The sequence below is a fragment of the Ostrinia nubilalis genome, chromosome 30, assembly GCF_963855985.1.
Source record: "Ostrinia nubilalis chromosome 30, ilOstNubi1.1, whole genome shotgun sequence".
In the NCBI taxonomy this organism is placed as follows: Eukaryota; Metazoa; Arthropoda; class Insecta; order Lepidoptera; family Crambidae; genus Ostrinia; species Ostrinia nubilalis.
This window is the reverse complement of record NC_087117.1, coordinates 6,646,933-6,661,118: the sequence shown is the minus strand read 5'-3', so window position 1 is coordinate 6,661,118 and position 14,186 is coordinate 6,646,933. Positions and strand designations below refer to the sequence as shown.

The window sequence follows — 14,186 nt, the reverse complement described above, 5'->3', positions numbered from 1 at the left end:
AAATGTAAAAACCATTTAGTTACTAACTAGGTATGTATAGTGGAAAAATTTGTTGATGGCGGCTATGCGTGAGTTATTTTCAGAGCTACAAAGGAAAGTAATGAAGAGAGATGACTGTGAGAAGTAGATTAAATATTGAATATTTTATAATCAGTAGAAAAGCAAAGAATGCTTGTCAAAGTGTATGCTCAACTTGGCGGGGGAACTTTTTATATAATTCAAACAATAGCTTCAATTTTAAATGATTTACAGTAAGAAGTAGAAAATAGTAATGTTCCAAAAGACTTACCGCTTAAGGCCTATGGCCTTTGTGTTCCATAAGTCTAAATATAGAACACTGTTTGACAAGCAATACTTACATAAGCATGGTTTTGGAAAGCTAAAATAGATTATCGCCATTTTTTCAAGTTATTAATTAGAAAATGAGATGCAATTATAATGAGGCTCGAATATTTTAAAGGCTCTTAGTCTAAATAAGGCTACGTCTTACTTAGACTTAATCCCAAGGAACAAAATGTCTCGTTAATTGAATGAAGACGTTAAAAGCTCCCCGTAACACTTAACATTGCAACATGGTTAAGATGCAAGCCTGTAATTTGATCCGATATTTTATACCAAATCAATTTATCGACCAATATTTTATATGAAATCTTGATTATGAATTAAGTTTTAAAAGAGTTGTTTCTTTAACAAAACTTAAGTCTAAGATGTTGGCTCTACAATCACGTTGGAATTTTAATTCTTGAAATATTTTTACTAAAAAAGTAGGTAGGTATAGATCGTTTCATCCACGAAGACGCGCGCCACCAATTTTTGGTCGAGGTCGCGCGGGGTGCGGGGAGTTTGATCCGAGCAATCCGAGCGTCATTATTGTAGTGTGCGTGCGCACTCATGGATAATTTAGCGTGTACCGATAACACTCAAACATTAGTGGAAGAATGGGGCGCCCGGGCGCGTCTTCGTGGATGACACGATCATAAAATGTGTATCACCTGTAAACTTTTTTAATCTAAGCTAGGTACATTTAAACTGAAACTTACTTTTCACAAAAGCCTGAAATATCCGTGGCGCTAGTGTCTATGCAAAGTTTGACGTTTTGTCCTTTTCGAAATGTAGGTAAGTAGCTCCACAAAATCTATTGTGTTATTTTGTGAAAAGTATGTCGTACCTACCTGTAAATAAAAACTACTAAAACATGTACCTACAATTTTATAGCTGGATCCATTTTAATATAATAAAGATTGTGCCAAAATACAAGTTGGATATTTTTTAATTTTTTTTTTTGCTAAAATGTATTTTTAATAACTAGCTATATTATTTTTTACGTTTTGCTAATCAAAATTGTAAATTGTTTAATTTAAAATTAAAAAAATATTTTTAATGAACTATTTAAAACATTTTACATATTTAATCATGTCCTTGATTACCTATATTATTTATACCTACATTAATTTTATTCTAATATTTTGATTTAAGGTTTAAAGTGAAAATTATATTTTTTATTGAAATTAAAATTATTTATAATAAACCATTAGGTACCTACCTAAAAGTTAAAAAGTCTTTTCATTTTACATATTGAGTTATATACTAGAAAGGATGGAGAGAGGTTAATAAGTAGGTAGTTATTTACTAGGTATTCGCTGAAAAACATGTATTTTAGAATATGTAGAGACTCCAAAGGGTACAATCATAGTAAATAACGTTTAAATTTCATTTTACATATTGAGTTATATACTAGAAAAGATGGAGAGAGGTTAATAAGTAGGTAGTTATTTACTAGGTATTCGCTGAAAAACATGTATTTTAGAATATGTAGAGACTCCAAAGGGTACAATCATAGTAAATAACGTTTAAAAAAACCCACTTACCTGTAAAACAGCCTGCACACGACAGTCAACCCGCAGAAGGTTTAAATGATCTTGAGTTTGGAAAACGTTTTTCACGAACACTAATTAACTTGGGTTCACATTTCAGTTTTGAAAATCGTTGTGGTCTTGCGGTTTTTTTACAATAATGAATTAAATTTACTGTAACCGACGAATTGCGGAGCGAAACTACCCTTTTCCAATAAAATTGCTCTATAAAAGACGACTACTAGCGTCATCTATCGCGGCAACTAACCAATCCCGAATCTGAACAACGAAATGCCAATATAACAACTTGTATTATTTTGCGCTCACCAGCTGTCGCCACTGTAGAGGAAGATCTTGTTTTAAAAATTTAAATCAAAATTATTTTACTCGCGCAAGTCACTGGCACACTTTGACTGACATTCTGAAAAACGAACCGCGTTTCCATGACAACGGGTCCAAACAAACAAAAATAAACAAACACCGGGGTATTGTTGTTGATTTATTATTTATTGATAAAATAAAGTGAAATAATGTCTTCCCTGAGTGGTTATGATAGCGATGCCATTGGATTTGAGTCTGTATCCCAGAGCAAAAGGCTAGAAACTAGCACATCGACGCAAACTAGTGAGTATGGGGAGTCTGGAGTCGGTTCGCAGACGAATTTCACCAAAGATTGTGGGTCTACCGCTTCTCCTAGTGACCTGAACGCTCAAGAAGACGTCTTGAAAGAGTATCCCCCTCCTGGATTAAACGCCTTCCTCAGAAAAGTCCTACCAGGCGTGCTGGAGCAACTAGATCAGAATGATAGGGAGATGCTGTATAATTCTTCAGATTCTGATGAAGAGGAGACGGTTACAGCTAAACTATTCCAAGAAATGAAGACTAATAAAGACACCCCTGGCTTAGGAAGTGGAGACCATCAGCTAGCGTCCATCTTATCTCTATCCTGGAGCAGTGCAGGCAACTCTTTAGCTGTATCGATCGGGCAGACGCAGCATGAGCGTTGGTGTGAACATGAAGGCTTGATCAGGGTCTACACAGTCCGCAGAACAGCCGGAGACAAGCTAGTCCACTCAATTGATATCACTGAGAAGAACTGCGTCACAGTTGTCAAGTACCATCCGTCTGTAGCCGCGCTGTTAGCATACGCCACGAGTTCCGGCGAAGTCGTCCTATGTAATTTGAGGGATTCTGGAAATGTTAATGAGGGGATGCAGTTGACGTCCCCTGCTGGCTGTCACGGAGGCCGCAGCGTCTCTGCTTTACTCTGGGCTGATGCATCCTTAGCTCACATGTTTTTGACCATGCAAATCCAGAATACAGGAAAAAGGCGCGGCGCCTCCGATCAGATTCTGATCTCCGCTGGGTCAGACGGCACCATCAACGTTTGGCAAGTGAATGCCAACCTGAAAATATTTGAAAACGTAGTGTCTTACGCCCTGAATGGGTCTAAGAAGGTACCAGCGCCGGATATCAGTTGTTTCGACTTCATAAAGAGTTATCCACTGCGGCCGTCTGAGGAGAAGGTCGCTGATGACGTGTTTGTGGTGGGCTCCAAGGCTGGAGGACTGTTGCTGTGCCGCGTGAAGACTGCTCAGCCGGTAAATATCATTTATTTTCTTAAACTGGACTTTTGCTATTTAAAAGCGCACTTTTGTAACGTCCCAATATAAGTAAATACTTTAGTTTTGCAATTAACGCAACAACTTGTCCTGAGGACCAACCAGTTGTTCAGATGTGGTGGTAGAGCGAGCTATATTGGGACGTATACATAAGTGGCTTGAAAAGGGCCGACTTACAATAAACCATTAGGTATCATCATCATTTCAGCCATAGGATATCCACTGCTGAACATAGGCCTCCCCCAATGCTTTCCATGTTGATCGATTGGTAGCGGCCTGCGTCCAGCGCTTTCCTTTACAATAAATGAATTTGTTGAATGCGGGCAGTAATAGGACCGGTCGTTGTAGAAATGGATGAGGCCTTTATCCAGCTGTGGACGTCCATTCGCTGAAATTATGAAGTCCCAATAATTTGTGATAACTTGTTGAACATAATAATGCATGAGTCACGTAAAAAAGCGCTATGTAAAAGCCTTTACACTGACTTTTGACTAATTTGCCCATAGCTACTTGAGAGCAAGATGGCGGATCCGGTGTATGACGTGCTGGACAGCCACGGGACCTGTGTTCTGGACGTGGCCTTCAGTCTGCAGAGACCTGGGATCTTCGCGTCGGTGTCTATCGACTCGGAGTTGAGGGTGTATGATATCAACCAGGGAAGTCCTTTGAAGGTATGTATGGGCTATGGCACATGTCATTTCCCAAATTGAGTCGCCTCAATAAGACCCAGTTTCCACCAAACCGGAGCGGAGCAGAGATCCGCTGATTCTATAGAAAAATTCGTCCGCCCGACACGTCTCCTCTCCGCTCCGCTTTGGCGGAAACCAGGGCCATCATAGTAGTTTAGAAAATGCTATTTTTTATCTTGCTATCTCATTCCGAATGTCCTCCCTTGCAGTTTCATTTTCTGCTTCAATTGTCAAAAAAATGGATAACTAGTCAGACTTCGTTATTTCCATATCAAATTAAATCATAATTACCAACTCTCCAATTTGGTGGAAACTGGGCCTAGCTTTCTTCGGATGACGAGTCGGCCAGTCCGAGCCCTTCACCTTTCGGCTTTCGTGGCTTATGTCGTTAGATAAATAAAAACTTAACACCTTTTCCAGGTCATCTGCCTAGACACACCAGTGTCCTGTATGTCTTGGCTTCCAAACAACCCATGCGTGCTCGTGCTAGGCCAGGCGCGAGCTGAGAAACAGCTGGTGCGGCTTCTAAACGTATCTGGAGGACGCGCGGTGCCGGTTGAAGGGTTGACTGGTGCGGGGACGGTTACTGCTGTCGCTGTCAACCAGAGCGGGTGAGAGAGATACTTTCAATAAGTTGTGAGTGCTCATCATCATCATTTCAGCCAAAGGACGTCTGCTACTGCACTGCTGGAGATACTAGTAAAAAAACTGTAAAAACTAGTAAATACTCCCCAAGGATTTCTACAACGACCGACATATCTTGCGTTGCCAGCATCCAGGTGCTTTCTGTGACCTTCACTAAAGTCCGGTCGCCGAGCAGGTAGAATTTCGTCCAATGACCCCAAGCTACCCATCTTTATCGCTCGCGCGCAATTATGTTGCTGTCGCGACTATGCAACGGGTGGCCGCAGTGAGTGTGTGAGCGCGACAGCAATATAATTACGCGCGAGTAATAAGGCTGGGTAGCTTGGGGTCATTGGACGAAATTCTATGTGCTCGGCGACCGGACTTAAGATAAGTGGTCAGTCCATTTAGTGGGAGATCGACCTGCCCGCATTGCGTCGCCACTCAACTGGGTAAGAAGCTTTGGCGCCACTGTAATGAAATTTCCAAAAGGTCTTAAAGTGATGGGGCTCCAAAAAGCAGTTAGTGCGGCTTTTGAACGTGTCTGGGGGACGCGCGGTGCCGGTTGAAGGGTTGACTGGTGCGGGGACGGTTACTGCTGTCGCTGTCAACCAGAGCGGGTGAAAAATATGCTTCTATAGCTCTAGCACTTAACTCAGTTTGTGCCTGGAGTGTGGTAGCGGCACGGGAGGGTGTTTTTGAGACGTCAAGCGTCAACGAGACTTCAGATTGTATGCTCTGTCATGTCACGTCATAATATCATCGACAGTCACCCCTCCCGTGCCAGTCCCATACCTCAGGTAGGTAATGGGATTATTATCACGTCTCGTTCCCACCGCCAGTAGCGGCGTAAGGGGGGGGCGGTGGGGGCGGTCCGCCCCAGGTGCCAAGCATCAGGGGGTGACACAAGTCGCGCAGATTAGTACTCAGTGGCACATCTGCATGGCAAATCTTCGGTCTATGTCATGATACGGGGGGTGGGGGGTGCGATTGTCTTTCAATCTTCGAATCGGTAGGTAACCCCAAAATCCTGGGGTGATCGCCCCGGGTGCCAACCCATGCTACGCCGCCACTGCCCACCGCTTCAACTCCTGTGTAGCCAGGATCTGCAGCTTGACCGCGAATCAACCAGTGAAGGTCAAGTTTGTCGGCTCCCCGTTGAGGGGGGGCATGGTGGGTCCCATCATCAACATCATCTCAGCCGTAGGACACTGCTGAACATAGGCCTCCCCCAATGCTTTCCATATTGCCCGGTTGGTAGCGGCCTGCGTCCAGCGCCTTCCTGCTACCTTTATGATGTCGTCGGTCCACCTTGTAGGTGGTCCCACGCTGCGTTTTCCGGTACGCGGTTTCCACTCCAGAACCTCGCTGCCCATCGGCCGTCAATCCTGCGTACTATGTGTCCTGCCCACTGCCACTTCAGCTTGCTAATCCGTCGGGCTATGTCAGCGACTTTAGTTCGTTTACGGATCTTCTCATTTCTGATTCGGTCCCGATAATAAAACTCATACTCTGTGACCCAACTGACGTTTCTTTTGTAGGTCGTGTCGCATCGCAGCGGGCGATTCGGAGTGCAATTTGCGCATCTGGGAACTCCCAGCGCGCCGCATTCGACTCTCGCCCGAAGATTTGGAGTTTTAGCGACGAATTGGTTTAATGCAAGTCTGTAAGTCGATACAGCATTCAGCTAAAGCTTAAAAATCTGTACCCTGAGCACGAATCTCTCGTACTAGGGAGATTTAAAAAACTGTAGCTCCTTATAAAGCTGTTATTCATACAAAAATACATTTACCATACGCGTAACGATATTTATTATTCGTGCTCAGGACACTGATACTCTGTTGAATTTATTATTAGTTTTCTCGTTTTAAAGTTATTATTTTAATCGGGGAATTAATGTTTGATGCGCTATCCCCACTGGTGACACTAAAAATATGGCAGAGGCAAATGGGTCTACCTATCTTTTTTCGTTTTTGATTTCCCAAAAGTCGCCTAAACGCGGTGGTGGCGGTGGTCATAGAAATGAAAATTAAACATTCAAAATAGTCCCAGTTGCCACCTGTGGGGGCTATTGGAAATAGCCTCCCAGTCTCTCTACAATCATTAATTCCCACGATTCAGATCAATATTATTTATTATATTAATTAAATAAAACAAATTCAATTCAAATCAATGTATTTTATTTTTATTTCATAAAAATTACAACTAAGTTTACTTACACAATGACTCAAAATATACATTTTGAATTTTATTAGGGCACCACACACTGTCGACTTTTTGCTACACACTCGAAAGCCTTATGTTAACACACACACATGTTTTACAAGCATTACTATTATTATTTTGCCAACAGTATACTACTAGATGTCAGTGTACTATCTTCAAAAAATAGGCGCAGCTAAAAGATAACTGCACCAGTGCCAATTAACAACCCGGTGGCAAGCTCGAAGGGGGGAAAATTAAACTAAATAAGTGCCCGTTTACCTCCGGGGTGGTAAACGACACCTATTAGTGCCTTCCACCACTTCAGTGGCAAGTGGCTATCTCACTCGATACCTTGAAAAAGAGGTTGAACGAACGCATTATGGCCCACCGTAGGCCATGGGTTTTGACACGCTACCTAGTAGCAGATGCCACCCCGGAGTAGCAGATTCCACCCCATAGGCGGTGGCATTTGGGAAAAAAGCTAAGTTTAGAAACAAATTACCTTTGATAAAAAAAACTTTCCTCGATTATGAAATTTAAAGTAGTTTCCTGGATCTTTGCCTAATTTAAATTTATTTACATTGTCTTCTAATAGTAGATTTTTCTGAAATATCGTCTCACAAGCCTGTTAGCATAGACAAGAAAATTTTCACTAAAATAATGAAAAACTAGTTAAAATTACCAACTAATACCTATGTACATTATTGAAGGAATAAAAATGTTTGTTACATAATAATTGGCCATAACTTCGCACACCGCGACAACGCAACACCCAAAGTAGCCAAAAGTTCGCAAAACGTCTTTGTTACAATTGGAATAAGGTTGTGTTGTCAACTTTTTCGCCACTTTCGGTGTCACGAACTATTGGACGCTGACTGTACACTGCTGACATCTAGTAAAGCTACTGACTGACATAATTTATGTTTATAAAAGCTATTGAAACACCCACAGATTATATTCTAATTCATTAACATCACAGCCTATATTACTAGTCTAAATACAAAGATATGACCAAATATAGTATATCGTGCTGTCTCTTGTGTATAGGAAAAGAAAGAGACGGTGTAATTTTCAAAAATTAATCAAGTTGTGTAAAAGACCATAATATGTGGCAGTGGTTATTTAACGTCACAAACAAACTGTGTGGTTTCTCTAAAATAGACTAAGGGGAACAGGGGGAATCATTTTTTTAAAGTTGTGACACTGGCCACCCAGGGTGGACAGTGGGAATAAAGGCTCTTCAACCCGTCTGGCCAGCGTAGGAAGTGTACAAATCCATTTGCCTCTGGTCAATTAGAGAGTCGTGCTCCTGCAGTGGAGACTAAATGACCTGATGATGATGAATGATTATGGCAGACAAACAGTACTGTGTACTTTTTGTATTTATATTTTTTATGCAGAACAAGGTAGGTGTTTGACCGCAATCGCACCTGATGTTAACGGGACTATTCCCACCTCTCGTTCCCACCACTGCAACTCCTGTGTAGCCAGGATCTACAGCTTGACCGCCACAAAAACCCAACCAATGAAGGTCAAGTTTGTCCCGGGGGAAAGTTAAACTGTCATTGGACCCGCAACGAAATTAATCAGAAGAACATAGGAGGAGTTCGAAATTAAGGTTCGACTTCCCTCCATTGCAAAGCGGATGACAGGTGACAAACAAAGGTTTAAAACCTTTAAGAAAAAGATTATGCACCACGGACAATAAATTAAATTAAGGGGGCCTATCTTATGAGCAATTAGCAACTACCTGCCAATAATATTTTTCACAAAATCGCTTAAAAGCACGGAAATTTTAAAACAGCCGGAACGGATATTCTTAATGTTTTCACTCGTTGTATCTCGGAGGGCGTGTTTCCGAGTATATGGCGTCGCGGATTTATTAAAATTATACCAAAGGGAGGTGACAAACCGCCCGAAGATCCTAAATCGTACCGACCTATTACATTACTTCCCTCATTAGGTAAACTGTTAGAGCGTTTAGTAGTGCCGCGTTTGCTACCGGGTGGTCCAATTTTTCACGAGCAGCAGTTTGGCTTCACCGCCGGGAAGTCTACTGCAGATGCAGTAATATCTGTTAGACAAAAAGTGACGTCCTCGGTGGCAAAGTACGTTGTAGGAATATTCCTCGATATTTCAGGTGCCTTCGACAATGCTTGGTGGCCGATCCTGCTCTTAAAACTGAAAGTTCGTGGATGCTATAGTAATATATATTCACTACTGCACTCGTACTTTTGTAACGGTACAACTAAATTAAAACTCGGCCATCATGCTGAATCAAAGGTGCTCACGCGCGGCTGTCCCCAAGGATCGGTCCTAGGGCCCTACCTTTGGAATTTGGGTTTCGATGATTTTCTAGCATTACCATTACCCGAAGGCTGTTCGTTAACCTGATGTTAAGTGAGATGCAGTCTAGGATGGTACATAGCTGCCCTGTAAGTGCTTATTCACTCTTGACTTGAAAAGGCCCGACTACCCGTATTACCTGACTGCGCTAGAAGGAGGATTACGTTTTTTTGCTATTTTTTACTGACAAACAATTGTTATTTTTTTAAGAAAATATAAATTTTTATTGTTCTTTTGACAAGTCACATTTCACTATTTGTTTTAATTAAAAATATTTTATTTATTTACTAGTATCTGGTCAAATCTAAATATAATAAACTTTAGAAAAACGTACAAACAATACAATTTACTGTATGACAGTTTAGTATTATTATAGCTACGACACCTCCCATCCCATTGCTGAATTGCGGTGTGAACAGGCCCTTAGGAGGTGGAGTAGTAATTTATTGTATAAATGCAATATACTATATCCATAAGACTTCTCTGATATTTGATTGATATTGGTGGCCCCACATAGTTCATGAAGGAGTATTAGATCGTTTCATCCACGAAGACGCGCCCCACCATTCTTCCGCTAATGTTTGAGTGTTATCGGTACACGCTAATGCTCCATGAGTGCACACGCACACTACAGTAATGCCTTACGGATTGCTCGGACCACACTCCCCGCACCCCGCGCGACCGGGTCCAAACATTGCTGGGGCGCGGCCGAGTGGATGAAACGATCTATATTTATTTATTGAAGTATATAATTGAAGATATACATCTTCTTTTACCATATTTGGTAATAACTGATTATGCTAAAAACTATAGTAACAATAGATGTAGAAGGACTCATAAAAAACAGAAAAAACTAATTAATTTCTGTAAGTAGGCTTTAAAAAGCACTTTTACACGTCCCAGTATTAACCCTACCACTGCTTCGGGACAATAAATGGGCCAGTGCTGAGAAGAAGTAGCGCAAGAAACTCAGTCACCAACTAATATAACTTTATACAAGTAGGCTATAATCATTAATGCTGAACAGATTTCGATGAACTAAAGTTTGCTAACTTTACGCGAAATTTAAATGCAATGCAGCAATGTCATGACATCATCATATCCTTGACATTCTGTCACATTTATCGAAGAAAGGCTTAGTCTATATAACATCACCCTACAGCCAATAGGGGCGGAGCAGTAAAGAAAAATGTTGCAAAAACGGGAAATATCATTCAAACTATTTTTACGCGTACGAAGTCGCGGGCACAGCTAGTCTATACTAATATTATAAATGCGAAAGTAACTCTGTCTGTCTTGCTTTCACGCCTAAACCACTTAACCGTTTTTGATGAGGCATAGAGATGACATAGGAGTCCCGGGAAATGACATAGGATAGTTTTTATCCCGGTTTTTAAGACAGGGACGCGCGCGATAAAGTTTTTCTGTGACAGACAAAATTTCACACGGGCGAAGCCGCGGCCGGAAAACTAGTATTTTATAACACAGTCCTTCTATATCTAATTATTACAAACATCCTACATTAGTAAGAATGCTACCTAAAGATGATTGCCTATGTAGACAATAGTTGCGTACGCTATGGCGCGACAAAGTCGTGGTGCGATTAGTCGCGGCGGTCAGTCGGCCGCGTGCGGTGGCCCTAGTCCGATTCTTTTTGGTGCTTATTATCCTGGGTGGATATCTGAAACAATATTTAAATTTTGGTTATTTTGTTGGTTCGGTCACAAAATAATAATATGTAGGTACTACTACAGGAAAGTTTTATTCCAGAAGATATTTTAAAAAATGTCTACTCAATGTCATCAACAATAGGGTGTAATTTATCTCGTCTCAGAGTCGAGCACTGTTTCGTTTACATACGTCAGTGATCGGTACTGTGCCGATGCGATAGGGCTGACTGCTACCAGAAGCTACTGTGCCGCCATCTAATGCGCCACACTCGTATTTCTTCTTTCCATAGCGAATATTTTTAACAATGGGCGAAGAATACGCGCGCGTATTCACTCACTAAAGCCTGGTCCGTGAGCACGTAGAATTCACGTAGCTCGCACACTCACTGCGGGCGCCCGTCGCACAGTCGCGACAGCAATATAATTACGCGCGAGCGATAAGGATGGGTAGCTTGGGGTCATTGGACAAAATTCTACGTGCTCACGGACCAGGCTTTACTCGCTCGTGACTGCCTTGTAAATTAATCATCCCAAGAGAGTACGCCGCGCGTGTTTTCTTTTGTTTTCGATTCCTACTCAGGGAGATGAGCAGGCCTGCTAGTGCTGGGAATCAAAAATTTACATGCCCTAGTTCTATTTATCTAAAAAACTCATAAAAAATCTCGTGACGTAGCAGTAGCAGTTACTCAGCAACTCTTGGTATGTCATCATGCCTGTTGATTGGCCATTATTCCTATAGAATGTCTAGTCCTACGTCACAGTGACTCACACGCGTCACTGCTTAGCGCGGTTTACTCAACTCAGCATATCTTATGGTATGTCAGCATGCCGGTTGATGGCCATTATTCCTATAGAATGTCTATCTACGTGACTCACACGCGTCACTGCTTGGCGCGGCGGCTGGGCTCGGTGGGAGACCATGGGAACCCGCCCTTAGTGGGAAGACCCATGGGAACCCGGCCTTAGTGGGAAGACCCATGGGAATCCGGCCTTAGTGGGAAGACCCATGGGAATCCGTATCGGTTTAACTCCTGTATACTTACACGCGTCACTGCTTAGCGCGGCGGCTGGGCTCGGTGATCTCATGGTATGTCAGCATGCCTATTGATTGTCCATTATTCCTGTAGGATGTCTATGTACGTGACTCACACGCGTCACTGCTTGGCGCGGCGGCTGGGCTCGGTGGGAGACCATGGGAACCCGCCCTTAGTGGGAAGACCAATGGGAACCCGGCCTTAGTGGGAAGACCCATGGGAACCCGGCCTTAGTGGGAAGACCCATGGGAACCCGGCCTTAGTGGGAAGACCCATGGGAACCCGGCCTTAGTGGGAAGACCCATGGGAACCCGGCCTTAGTGGGAAGACCCATGGGAATCCGTACCGGTTTAACTTCTGTATACTCACACGCGTCACTGCTTGGCGCGGCGGCTGGGCTCGGTGGCGGTGGGCGGCGGCGGCGGGCCCTTCTTCTCCAGCTCCTCCAGGTAGCTCGTGATCATGGCGGTCCGCTCGTCGGGAATGTGCTCGAGCGCTGTGTACTGGCTGGGATGCGACTTGCTACCACTTACCTGGACACATGTGACGTCACGGCTGCCAGGTGCGCAGTTAAGTCTAGTTCGGACTAGTCAAGTAATTTAGTAGAGCAACTCGCCTTTAGTAACTAAGACTCGCTGCCAACCAAAAAACACACTTTGGTCAAGTATAGTTACAAGTAATTAGTGGTTTTTGTATGAACTTGACTAAACAGCCTGGTTTGCGTAGTGCTACTCGCCTTTCAAAACAAAACAATGGATTGAGTCGACTAAACGATTTAGTAACCTACTCAACTAAATTTTTGATGTTCGGACACGTTTCGCTACTAAATTACTCGTCACTCGACTAAATTACTCGACTAGTTCGAAATAGGCTTTAAAACGACCGGATTGTAGTCTTTTTTTTCCGTCGGAAAATGTTTTGCGCATCACTAGATGGGGACAATCAATGAGTTATGTGAAGCTCTCCCTTCTAAAAGGCCTTGCCTACCCACGATGTCCTCCGGGACCATTCGTCCTAAAATACCGGGAGGGTAATTGTAGTCCTACGTCAACTCACATACAGCGGCTCGGTGGCGGTTACTCAGCACTCTTGGTATGCCAGCATGCCTGTTGTGCAACAGTGTTGATTGGCCATTATTCCTGTAGGATGTCTACCTACGTGACTCACACGCGTCACTGCTTGGCGCTGCGGCTGGGCTCGGTAGTAGTATATCTACAGTAGTTGCCTCTATGTTACTATGTATGCCTCTGATGTTACTGCGGCCATTATTCCTGTAGGATGTCTATCTACGCGACTCACACGCGTCACTGCTTGGCGCGGCGGCTGGGCTCGGTGGCGGTGGGCGGCGGCGGCGGGCCCTTCTTCTCCAGCTCCTCCAGGTAGCTCGTGATCATGGCGGTCCGCTCGTCGGGAATGTGGTCCAGCGCTGTGTACTGGCTGGGATGCGACTTCTTACCACTTACCTGGACACATGTGACGTCACGGCTGCCAGTTAAATATAGCTCGGACTAGTCAAGTAATTTAGTAGAGCAACTCGCCTTTAGTAACTAAAAGACTCGCTGCCGACCAAAAAACACACTTTGGTCGAGTATAGTTAAAGCCTGGTCCGTGAGCACGTAGAATCCCGTCCAATGACCCCAAGCTACCCATCCTTATCGCTCGCGCGTAATTATATTGCTGACGCGACTGTGCGACGGGCGCCCGCAGTGAGTGTGCGAGCGCGATAGCAACATAATTACGCGCGAGCGATAAGGATGGGTAGCTTGGGGTCATTGGACGAAATTCTACGTGCTCATGGACCAGGCTTTACTCGCTCGTGACTGCCTTGTAGATTAATCATCCCAGGAGAGCACGCCGCGCGTTTTCTTTTGTTTTCGATGCCCACTCAGGGAGATGAGCAGACCTGCTAGTGCTGGGAATCAAAAATCTGTGTGCCCTAGTTCTATTTATCTAAAAAACTCATCAAAAAAACTCGTGACGTAGCAGTAGCAGTTACTCAGCAACTCTTGGTATGTCATCATGCCGGTTGATGGCCATTATTCCTGTGGGATGTCTATCTACGTGACTCACACGCGTCACTGCTAGGCGCGGCGGCTGGGCTCGGTAGTAGTATATCTACAGTAGTTGCCTCTATGTTACTATG

At 43.5% G+C, this 14,186-nt stretch overlaps 1 protein-coding gene and 1 long non-coding RNA gene across 2 annotated transcripts; one reads left to right on the top strand and one right to left on the bottom strand.

The window, feature by feature from the left end:
• The first annotated feature begins 2,303 nt into the window (after nt 1–2,303).
• On the top strand, nt 2,304–4,779 carry LOC135085953 (uncharacterized). Its single transcript, XM_063980737.1, has 3 exons — nt 2,304–3,454; nt 3,982–4,146; nt 4,585–4,779. Exons 1-3 carry the CDS (start codon nt 2,384–2,386, stop codon nt 4,777–4,779), a joined length of 1,431 nt encoding a protein of 476 aa, XP_063836807.1. The 5' UTR covers nt 2,304–2,383.
• Nucleotides 4,780–7,714: 2,935 nt separating this feature from the next.
• LOC135085994 (uncharacterized) lies at nt 7,715–11,940 on the bottom strand. The gene is made up of 3 exons (XR_010260250.1): nt 11,886–11,940; nt 9,384–11,020; nt 7,715–8,423 (listed from the first exon to the last, which is right to left on the bottom strand). It is a non-coding gene; the product is annotated as an uncharacterized LOC135085994 (long non-coding RNA).
• Between the last annotated feature and the right edge of the window lie 2,246 nt (nt 11,941–14,186).